Source organism: Zalophus californianus, chromosome 5 (assembly GCF_009762305.2).
Source record: "Zalophus californianus isolate mZalCal1 chromosome 5, mZalCal1.pri.v2, whole genome shotgun sequence".
In the NCBI taxonomy this organism is placed as follows: domain Eukaryota; kingdom Metazoa; phylum Chordata; class Mammalia; order Carnivora; family Otariidae; genus Zalophus; species Zalophus californianus.
In genome coordinates, this window is record NC_045599.1 from 153,245,378 (window position 1) to 153,256,747 (window position 11,370).

Sequence of the window (11,370 nt, forward strand, 5' to 3'; positions counted from 1 at the left end):
GTTTGGAGCTTTACCCGTAGCTGCGCCCTCACCAGTCTTGCTGGGATGCCGGTGCGTCCACGCAGGTTTCCCTTGGGCTCCCTTCCCTCCTTGGGTTAATAGCGCCTCACCTTGTGTTGCCCCATCACTGCCTCCACCTGGACCCCACATACCGCGTGTCAGGGCTCGCGGACACTCTACCCAGCCCCCTTTCCCTTCCCTCCGAAGTCCTACTGTTACTTTTCTGTTACCTGACTGCTCTGTTACCTACGCAGATTACCCTGAATCTGGCCTGCAGGGGAATGTTAATACAGATGCTTCCCGGGCTTTAAGATTCTCTGCCTTTCACCCAAAACAAGAGGACAGAAGGGAAGTGTCACTGCAGGTAAGTGGTCGGGGGGGTGGGGAGCACATGCTTTCAGAGCATAGAAGCCTGAGCCCAGGGCCAGCCCCTGGGGGAGCCCTAAGCTTGATGAACCTCCGTTCTGCAGAATCAGAGCAGTCCTTCCCCCCTCCCATCCCTGAGCCACCGAGTGTGGTCACATGGAGCAAGGACATGCTACAGAAGGGCCGGCACGCACCTCGGAGGAGGACCCCGCTTTGGTCTGCACCTGTAAGTGCACCTTCATTTTCCAACATCAGCTCTCTGAAAGAAACAAGCACGTGGCTCGCCATCCGTGATGACAACACCGTTTATTCGGCACCAGCAAGAGGCTCTGTTGTATGTTCACGCCGAGCAGCCCGTATGCATGGCCCCTGGGACCACGACGCACGTCATGCTAGTGCTGATGATGTCTGAACTGCAGGCCACAGTAGCCGCATGTCCCCGTCTTTGTCTCCTTGTCCTGAAAAGATTCGAGAAGAGAGATCTCAAATTTCCATATTCTGCTTCCATCTAAACATGTTTAGACATCAGACAGGAAAGTGTGCACAGAATTTGAAATACAATCTCAGCTAGACACGGCTGAAATCCTGAGGTCGCGCCAGAACTGAGAACCGTTGCGGCACTGGGCCCGGGTCTGACTCTGGCTCCACGATGACTCGCTGGCAGCCGCGGGCGGTGACCTGAACCCCGGCTCTGGCCCCAGAACACGTGGTCATCTCAAAGGACCGCCACAAGGACAAGTCTTCTGGCCTCAGCTCAGTGCCCGTCTACTCCCGTGGCCCAGGAGGGCCGAGGTTTCACCCTGAACCCAGAATTCAATGGACTGGAGCAGGTGGAGCGCTGTGCAGAGGCCTGCCACCCCCAAGGCCAGGGTCTGGTCTGGGCACGCTCAGCCCACTAGCAGACGGGGCGCTGGGGTGCTGCTGACTTCTCACCCCTGTGTCCACGCTGCGGCAGGCCTGAGCCTCAGCCCCTGCCTGCCCCTCTGCTCTAACGTCCCGGGTCCTCCCCTCTCCAAGGCTCTGTGGGTGCGCAGACTCCAAAAGGAGGTTCCAGGAAGACCGAGCCCATGTGTGTGGAAGGAAAGTGGACAGTCCGTGCTGGTAACACTAAGTATGTCCCAGAGCACCTCACGGCACGTCCCAGTGGAAAGGGTGCCCTTCACACGGTCCCTACTGCGCCGTCTGTAGGAAAGGTCAGAACCAGCACTGCAAGGGCCACACGGAACGGGACAGCTTAGACTACGGCAGCAAGGACAGGTGACACAGTACCAGGTTTATGTACACTTTCGGGTGGCCAAGAGCCCCCCCGCCCCCGTCACACGCGATCACACGATCTCCAACTTCACTCACGGGCTGCTCAGCTATCAAATCAATGGCAAAGTTTTCATTCACCTAGAACAAGATGAAAAGAAAAACTCATGAATCCAAGGACAAAAGCTAGATAATTTCATGGAATTTAAGTTTATGTAGACAACGCCCCCCACACTCTCAGGTCCTACCTGCACAGGCACATTCCATACGTTCTCGTCTATTATCGCTGCAGATCTTCAAATTACACACATAATACGCGCATACACACACACGCGTAACTTTCCATTTCGTTACAATTTCACACTTACAGAAACGGTGCAGGAACCGGACTACAAACACTCCTCCCTGGTCTGTACCTAATGTGCAGACCAGACCCCTCACACTGTACCGTGGCTTTAGCACTGGCTCTGTTCGTGGACCCGTGCCTCGCTCCGCCCGCTGGGACACGTGAGGAATGACACGGAGACGGGCGCCCAGGGCTGACTGTCCCCACCAGCAGAGGCCCCTCCGTGGTCACAGGGGCAAGGAAGCTCTGGCAGACGCCCACGGCCACGTCCACACCTAACAGGACAATACGGGACAACCCGGGGCACTGGAGGGACGACGGGGTTGCAACTGCAGGGACCAACACCCAACAAATATGCTGAAATCTGTGATTTCACAGATTTTAAAATTCAATAAATACCTCACCATAGGGAATGACCTCATTTTAAAAACTGGTAAACAAAAGGAAAAAATCGATATTCCTTCTACTTTCTTCTGGCCAACCAAAGTGTCTTTCCGCAAGTGGGAAGACAGCACTGCCCTCCACCCTGTGCGGAGACGCTCGGCCACTGCCCCGGAACCTGCACCAAGCCTCGATGGAAGCGCCCTACGCCGCCACGCAGTAACCTCAGCACAGAGGACCAGAGTCTGACCTGACGAGTCTGATCTGACGGAGCTGCTACAGCCAACCCCGGTTCCACACCCCAGGAACGAAGGCACCAAACCCCACGAAGGGCCCAGCTGTGGGCGACTCCACAGGAGAAAATGACCCGGGTCCTTTGACAGGTGAGTTCCAAGGAGGTAAAGGGAGAGTTTGTATGTGTCTGGGGGGAGGGGGCGACACCTAAAAGTTAAAAGAAACATAGACACTTCAGCAACTGCAACGCACGAAGCTTATCTGTATTCTGAGTCAAAAAAATTTTTTTTACTATAACACAATCAAGAATATTTACCACCCACTAGATACTTAACTTAAAGATCGCTGTAATCTCCCGTGTGATACTGATGCTCTAGTCACATTAGCACCTCCTGGGGATCCATATGCACTGGGGAACTCGATTCAACGGAACCATGTCAGCGACCTGCTTCAAGACGGCTGGCGTTGGCGGGGAGCAGGGTGTGGGTGGATCCGAGCAGAAACCAGCATGGCCGCCTTGGGAAGTCTCCTGGTTGGTAACCATTGGATCAGAATGGGCTCATGGGACGACCATGATCCTTTCCCTCCACCTCGTGAACTCTGTTTTGTTAAACAGCAATTCAAACATCCCGGCTGGGCAAATAATGTGTCTTACAATGAGCTACTGTGGCAAAGGGGACCCAGGCCAGGAGACCTGTCTTGTTGTATCTGACCCGTCGTGAGCCAGGCACTCAGAGCCGTCTCTGGCCAAGGCCAAGGAGACAAAGCTCCTGAGGCTGGCAAGCTGGGAAAGTAAGTGAGTGTGTGTGTGTGTGTGTGTGTGTGTGTGTGTGTGTGTAAAGGCCCCTAATGTGTGTGTGTGTGTGTGTGTGTGTGTAAAGGCCCCTAATGTGTATGTGTGTGTGTGTGTGTGTGTGTGTGTGTGTGTGTGTGAAGGCCCCTAACGTGCCCCACAGCACTGTTACGGAGCCGAGTCCCATGTCCCACCATGGTGGGCCAGCCCACACCATGGGCTGCAGCTTCCCGCCCCGGAGAGCCACGCAAATCCAGGAAGGACATCCAGAGGCGTCTCCCTGCTCCAACAGTCTGTGCTCCCCGAAGCCGTCCGCAGCAATCAGTCATGCTCTGACCACCCTCTCAGCCGTCAGCAGAGAGAGCTTTGTGTCCCGCACTCGGGCTCCCGAGGAGCAGCTCGCTTGATGGCACCTCAGACCTAGCGTCACCATCAACCCACCCAGGGTGGAAAGCAACAGCAAGACCACATCTGGGAAGTCACTCGCTTCTGGAAGCTGGAGGGTCATCTGACGGCAGCACACGGTATGGGACGAATGCCATTAGAGGGGGAACGTCGCACTTCCTGGCAGACGTCCCTGCAACTACGACGGGGAGGGACGCCGCGTGCAAACAGGACAGGAAGCGGAGGCTACACACAGCGAGGGAGGCGCTGCCCAGGCTACTCTGCCACCTGCTTGGCGAGAACCTCCGTGCTGTGCGTACCTGACAGTGGGAACTGCCGTGCGGGGCGGTCCTGGCCACCGGGGCCCAGCTGGGTGCCTGCCCTGCGTGCCCAGAGCCCCGCCTCCATGGAGAGGCCCCACCTGAGAGAAGACAAGGAAACAAGGATCGGACGTGGATCAACCTTTACAAATAAAGGGGGGCTTGGACATCTGAATTTTAATAAAACCTGGAAATAAGTCAGAAAGGCATAGTCAACCTCAGTTAAGTTTTTCTAAAGCCAGCAGACTCCATCCAGAGGACACGCGACCCAGCGTGGCCCAGCCCCTCACTCTTCCGCAGAAACAGATGGCCTCGCCTGCCATCAACACACAGGACGCCCCAGACCCACAGAATGTGGACATTCTGGAAAAATTTAATTATTTTTAAAAAGGTTTATAGCTACAGACCATGATTTTGTGAAGTTTTATTCCCACAGACACAGCAGGAGGATACTGGGAAGTACGGCTACCTTAGAGGCTCCAGGCTGCATGCGCCACGCGGCCGGGCAGGGAGGCCGGGCTGTGCCACTGGCTCCTCTAAGCATAGTGGCCCCTACAGACGGGCTGGCCACTCCCCTTACACCTGAACCTTACTTGGGCTGTGGAGGGAGGGAAGTCCCGCTCACCTCTGCTTCACACAGAGCCACGCATCACACAAATGAAGCCTCATGGTGCAACACACGACGGCGTCTACCTAAGTGACAAACCCCCGGGCCCCATCACGGCAGTCAGACAGACCATCATCTCCCATGAGAAGGACAGCTGACACCCGAGGCTGACACAGGACTGCCCCTGTCACTCAGCTCCAGGGCGACCCTGACCTTCAATGATGAACGTCTCGTTCCCGGGGTTCGGTTCAACTGCAGGCATACGAAAAGCCCCGGAGCCAGCACGTGTCCAGCAGCCAACTGCAGGTGACAGCTCAGGGCTCCGTCTTGCCGCCCTCACCGAGGAAGGGCAGGAGGAGCATCACCGGGCCTCATGAGGGCACGAACGCAGACACACGTCACAGCGCCCCACGCTCTTGCCTCAGCTGTCGGCACGGTGGGTTCCAGGCAGACGGTGTCACAGGCCCTAACGGTGCAATGGCTGTACAACACTCCTTTGTACGCCACGAACGTAACGAATGGGAAACTACCTTCTTATTTATCTCTTGATGGCCAACGGATTTGGGCATAAAGATACTTAGGTTTAAATTCATTTGTCAGTAAGCTGTTATGTTATTCTAACTCATGTTTTTGGAAGTGACAGTTCTTATGGAGAGTTTACTCCATCAAACTGAGATCAAATCCATTAAAAGTACAACATAAAACACAAGACTATACAAAATAGTATTAAAGCTATACAAAAAGGAAGAATAATCCTAGTTGAGTAACCAACATTCTGTAGGGTGCTAACCCTGTTCATGGAAATTTACAGATTTAAAATAAAGTAAAAGCCCAATTATTTAGACTATCAGGGATCTTTAATACTAATACCACATTTATATTTAGCTGAACATCTGTGTATATACAATTATAATTTTTCAATCACAATAAAAACTGAGGTTTTCATCCAAATTAATTTTTAACACAAATTTGGAGAAAATGCTCAAAAATACCTCCTAGGCTTTTTTTTATGGCAGTGTTCGCAGGTGCTCTGGGGCGACCTGGCCGGTGCAGAGGGAGAGGACAAGCATTGACCCGTGGAACCGCCAGAGGGAGAGAGGAAGGCACAGACCTCGAGGCTCAGCACCACCCGGGCCACCAGTGTCTGAACCTTGGGCTTCAGGAACTCAGTTTCAAGGACTAGCCCCTGGATCCGAGGGGTAAACAGACTTTTGACAGTCCACGCCCCCCCAGGGGAGCCAAAGGTCCGTGGCTCCTAGTCACCAAAAGATTTATTTTAAAACGTACATGCCTTTACCCCACTCTCACGGCAGACAGGATGTACTTGGAAAGGGAAACGCAGAAGACAAAGTCCCCAAGAAATGCTGAAGAGCCTGCCACAGCGAGCACAACTCCCCAGTCTCCAAATACTCCTTAAAAGGCACGTGCTTGCTTCTTCCAGAAGACAACCAGACAGACACAGGAAACTGTCCTTGTTAATAAACCCTTCACAGACCAGCAAGGAGGCGGTCCTTGAAAAGAAAGTCCGTGGGGAATTCTACCGTGTGGGTCGCTAAGCACAGGGCTGCAAACCGGCGGGGGGTGGGGGCGGCTGTGGGTGCAGAGGAGGGAACCCCGCCTGGAGGGAGGGGACCCCGAGCTCCATGTCCGCTCAGCAGGAGCCATCTCTCCGAAGGTGGGCGGGGCGGCCCCTGGCAAGAAGCCCACACCTGCTGCCCCCTGCCTCCACCTGAAGCGCAGGGGCCCTCCTCCTCCTAATCCCCGGGGCAGCACTGCATCCCGCTGGCTCGTTCAGCCTTCTCGACCTTCCGGACACATGTGTGTGTGCACGTGTGTGTGCGTATATGTGTACCTTCGCATCACGACAGTTCGGATGGCCGCGTGCTGAGGTGTCGGTGTCAAACACCAGTCAGCAGGGGATGAGAGATGCTCAGGGTCTCACTCTGCTCCCGATCCTGGCTAACACCCGGGAAGTTTTCTAAAGCTTCTGCCTGGGGAGCATGGGCCACCTCAGTGGAGAAGTCACTTCACCAGGCGAGCGGTCTGCTATGCCACGTCCCAGGAGAAGCAAGGCCTTGAAGGACACTCTTCACTCCTGGGTGGGCCCTGAAGCCCCTCTGCACGTACCCAGTCCGCAAGCTCCTCTCTCCAGCACTCACAGCTCACTCTTTCCATCCCCAGCATCCCCAGCCTCTTCTGAGGTGGACAGGCTTCATGTTATTGCAACAAACACAGCAGGTCACATGGACGTCGACACCACAGGGACCGCCCCTCAGGTTGGTGGTGGTTGGCACCTTCAAGGTGCTACTGAAGAATAAAGGGGCCCAGCGGGGGAGACCGACTCATAACCAGACTCGCCTGCCAGCCAGCGGGGCAGAAAATCTGAGATGGGCAGGTAATGTCCAGAGCACCCTCCCTCAGATGGATGCCCACTCCAGGCAGTGGGGGTCACCAGCCCCACAGCTGGCGAGGGTATTCCTCCTGGGGCAGAGCATCACTTCAGAAAGTGGAGGGCAGGGGGGAGCTGTACTCAATGGACCTCGGCCTCCCAGTGTTCTGGGCTCTCTGCCTAATTGTTCATCTTTAAAACCTACAAATGACGCCTGCCCCAGTCACAGTAACCCAACAGCAACAGAGTAAGGCACACGCTCACTGATGGCTCCCTGGGGCAGGGGGGTTCTCTAGGGGATTGTCTGCTCGAACCCAGCACCCTCAGCCCAGTGAGGTCAGTGACTGAGGCAGGCAGGGCTTGAGGGCGCACGGATCCGGACGCGGTCAGACAGAGTGATCTGGAGCCATGCTCGAAACCAGATGAGAACACCCAGCTGCGAGGTGACAGAGACGGTACTGCTACCGTTCTCACCGTTGTGTCCCCATCACTGCCACTCCCCACTGGGATCGTTTGTCCACACGAGCTCTTCCCCTAGAGGACAGGAAACGTGTGCCCTTCTGTTGGATGCATGTGATCACAAAGTCCATGAAACCAGTTCTGTAACTTCAGACGAATATCTGCTCAGTTCCAGCCCTCTGCCTCGCGGAGGTGGCCCAGGACCATGGCAGGCCTGGCTTCTGTCCCCTCCTTGAGGGGTGGGAGCTGGGTGGACCTGTTCTTCAGCACGTGAGTGCCCCCTCTTGGGAAGATTCCCGTCACAGGCTCACACGGATTCCCTTGCAGACACGCTGCAAACTGTATTAGGCATGTCTGGTCTGGAGTGGCCAAGAGCCACACACAGATACTTTCCATTTTTCTCTGCAAAGCCCAGCTCAGCTATCTAGCTCCCCACTCTCCTTGTTCTTCAGATTAAGCTCAGATTCGTTGGATTTCTTAAAACACAACTAACCAAAACCAGAGAGACAGCAAGATCCATGGTTGTCAGAGACGGCGGGGAGGGAAGGATGAATAGGTCGAGCACGAGACATTTTTAGGGCAGGGAAACTACTCTGTGTGATACTGTAACAGTGGACACATGACATGAGTTTGTCACAACCCACAGAACGTACACCACAAAGAATGAACCCCAACATAAACCGCGGACTTGAGCTCATAACATATCAACATCCATCAAGTGTTCAAAGTAATCAATCACAACAAATGCAGCGCCCCAATGCAAGATGTTAGTAACGGGCTGCTTGGCAGGAGGTGGGCATAGGGGAACCCTCTGCACTTCATGTCCAAGTTTTCAGTACACGTAAAAGTCTTCTAAAACAATGTTTTTGGGAAACCCAAACAGTTTTACAGTACTACTAAATGCCAAATTTTTGTCATAAGAGAATGAAAGCCAGAAGACAACTCATTTACTGACATGCCTTGCACCTTTACAACTTGAAAATGTGCCCCCAGGACACTCACGATGTCAAACAGGAAAAGGCCACAGAGACCCGGAGCCAGGAAGGGTTCCGGACCTGGGTGAGCAGACACCATCAGCTCTGCCTCCTCTGTTCACAGTTCACTGGCTTTGCTAATTCTGCTTTTGTTTGGTTGATTTTGGTTTTAAGTTGCTCCCCTTGCCCCTGCTCAGGCAATCAGAAACCAGAGGCCACACAGAGTCTCTAGCAGAGCGGAGCTTGGGACAGACTCAGGTGCTTGCTAAAGCATCAGAGGTGCTAAGCTAGGGAGCTGGGGGCCAGGTCGCAGGGGCAAGCCTGAGGCTTCAGGACCCATCTGCTCCCCACCTCCCCCCCAGCCACTGAACACTGTCTCCACCAGCCTGCTCCTACCCCCAACACCCACAAGGCAGAAATGGAAGTAGAAAATGAGAATTTAAGAATGGACTATGGAACCAAGATCAGAGCGGAGGGGAAACACAACTTAAGACACTGAGGAGTAACAAGAAGGCTGACTGAGGGAAGGAGGGGCTCAAGGGGACTATGGAGGACAGAAGAACTCAGAAACGGAAGACCACCCGAACCAACGTGCACAAAGACTGGGGACCTGGCAGCGCGGGTGAGAGAGGAATTAGGAAGAGCACAGGCTCCTGGAGGTGGGGGACCCCACTACCAGCATCCTCTCTCCTGCAGTCATGGTGGGACACACCCAGTCAGGGCAGGGCAGTCCTCCTGCCAGGTTCAGCTCCGGAGTGTCAGTCCCTGTAAGAACACAGCCTCGTCTGTTTGGCAGGAAATAGGAGAAGGATACCCCAAAAGGTGACTGAAAGAGTCATTTTTAAAAGTTGATGTGACTTCCTTTAATCTGACGGTCTCAGGAGTATAAGGCACAGAAATGAAGAAAAAAAAAAGATCACTCCCATTTATACATAAGCCCAGACTACACTTACAAGACGTCATTTTATATAATTCAGAAGGAAACAAAACAAAACAAATGTAGACACGCAGACATTTCAAAGAAATGCAGAATTCCAGGGCTTCTCGGGGGCTCACAATTTGAGAATTTAAGGCTATATATTAACTTTTACTTCTCGTTGGTTCTAAAGGTTTTATGAAAGCCTACCTCTCTTTTACTAGATCTCTTGCTTACCTCTTTCTGACGACCCACAAACCGAATTTTCCTGTAGTCTTTATCATCATAGACCTGGGGGGAAAAAAGACCATATATTATATGATGTTTGCAGCCTGATTCTGAAAGAAGTCACTTAATATTACAGGAAAGTGTTTTTCTGAACACTCCGCCATTCGTGATCAAACACAGGAGCGACAAAGGATCACTGTGTAACCAGGCGTATTTCGGCAAGACGCCTGAACCGAGAAGGGGCAATAATGTGAATGGGAAGGTAGCAAGGCGGGGCTGGAAAGGGCAGAGGCAGCCCGGGGCAGACGAGGGCAGCCCCGATTCCCCTCCAGACGGCCGACGGCAGCGCACGGCCTCCACTGGGCGACACTGACAACACGGGTGGCTTGGTCACCGCCCGGCCTCTGCACTTGAACACCGCCTCTGCTTTTAGCCGAGACGCTACGACTGCTTGGCACGGCACAAATACGGGTCGGGCGGAAGCCGAGGGCCGGGGCACCCCCACGGCCCCGCCTGTCGGAGCCCGAGACCCGGCGCTCCTCGGCCCTAACCTGAACCGGGGCTGGCACAGGCTTCGGCCCGCGACACACGGCGCGAAGCCGCCGCGTCCCGGGAACCCTGCCCACCGGCCAGCGCGTCCCCCGGCCGCAGGCACCGGAGGCGCGCGGAGCCGAGACGGAGGGCGGCCTCCACGCCGCGGCGATTACCTGCCCGGTGTGCGTAATCTTCTCCCCGGTCGGCGACGTCCGCACCGCCAAACACCTGGCGCCCCGGGGCGGGTTCAGCGCCGCCGTGCCCCTCCGGCCCAGCAGCCGGCAGAAGGTCACCGCCGCCGCCATCTTGTGGACTGACCCCTGACCCGGCGCACCGACACGCTGACGCATGCGCACAGCTTCGCAGGGCCCTCGCGGCCGGGATTTAGAGCGCTTTGGGGAGTCGCGCACGCGCGGTGCGCTCGGGCTAATGCAGCCCGGCAGGTGCAGCGGCTGGGCTGCGGTTCAGAAAAAGGCGGGAGATTTTACGTGCAACGCTAGCACTTAGCAGCTGTTGGTGATTCCTACCTGGGGTAGGACAGGGGAGGATGGAAAATGAAGGTGCACTTTTCACGTTCGATGGTAATAATCATGGGGGGTTACATAGCGAATGTTTTTATTAGTGAAGGGTCCTTGCCTAGAGCGAACTGTAAGTCCATTCACGTTGCGCAGTGCGCACTTCTGTGTGGCCATGGGGACAGCATGTTTTGGGATTTCTGAAGCAGAGCTCCATTGAAGCAACCAGTAAAGCACAATCAATGTCATCCCCCATGCAGATCAGCCCCGAAGGCCCCCTGCTCTAGAGCACACCTGGGCAGACTCCGGCTCGCCGTCCCGGGGCTCCCCTCCCCGAACTGCCTACCCGTTAATAGACCGCTCAGGAGGGTCAGTCACGCGGGGCCAGCGCCCAGATGGACAAGGGCGGTGGGTATGGGGGGTGTAGACTCAGCCGGGGTGACCCCCCCCCAGGAGCTGAGTGCACCCACAGCCTGGACTCCAGGAGGTGGAGGTGATGAGAGACTAGATGCACTGAAAACCTCTCGGAACGGAAGGATGCCCACAGACAGGTACCCACAGGCAGGCCCGGAGCTCACCTGGGCAGGTGTCGTGGTGGGGCGTGCAGATGGACCGTCGTCTGCAGGTCGCCTTCGTGCACGGACAACAGATGGGTGGGTTCGAGACACATACA

At 55.1% G+C, this 11,370-nt stretch overlaps 1 protein-coding gene across 3 annotated transcripts; it reads right to left on the bottom strand.

Moving 5' to 3' along the window:
• Window positions 1–653: 653 nt before the first annotated feature.
• On the bottom strand, window positions 654–10,532 carry NDUFS6 (NADH:ubiquinone oxidoreductase subunit S6). Of its 3 annotated transcripts, none has more exons than XM_027606712.2 (4): window positions 10,356–10,523; window positions 9,658–9,711; window positions 1,717–1,758; window positions 654–824 (listed from the first exon to the last, which is right to left on the bottom strand). In XM_027606712.2, the coding sequence occupies exons 1-4, from the start codon at window positions 10,485–10,487 to the stop codon at window positions 759–761; spliced, it is 294 nt and encodes a 97-aa protein (XP_027462513.1). In that variant the 5' UTR covers window positions 10,488–10,523; the 3' UTR covers window positions 654–758. The 3 variants fall into 3 exon arrangements, with proteins under 3 accessions (XP_027462513.1, XP_027462514.1, XP_027462512.1); XM_027606711.2 differs by lacking the exons at window positions 654–824; window positions 1,717–1,758 and adding exons at window positions 1,769–2,785; window positions 2,913–3,107 and having other exon boundaries at window positions 10,356–10,532; XM_027606713.2 differs by lacking the exon at window positions 1,717–1,758.
• Between the last annotated feature and the right edge of the window lie 838 nt (window positions 10,533–11,370).

What these genes read in the sequence shown, in the direction of transcription:
- NDUFS6 (XM_027606711.2), bottom strand. Translation starts at nt 10,532, where the DNA reads ATGCGTCAGCGTGTCGGTGCGCCGGGTCAGGGGTCAGTCCACAAGATG. An exon ending in AGATTACGCACACCGGGCAG is followed by an intron (nt 9,712 to 10,355) that starts GTAATCGCCGCG and finishes TTTTCCCCCCAG; the next exon opens with GTCTATGATGATAAAGACTA. An exon ending in TTGTGGGTCGTCAGAAAGAG is followed by an intron (nt 3,108 to 9,657) that starts GTAAGCAAGAGA and finishes GTTACCAACCAG; the next exon opens with GAGACTTCCCAAGGCGGCCA.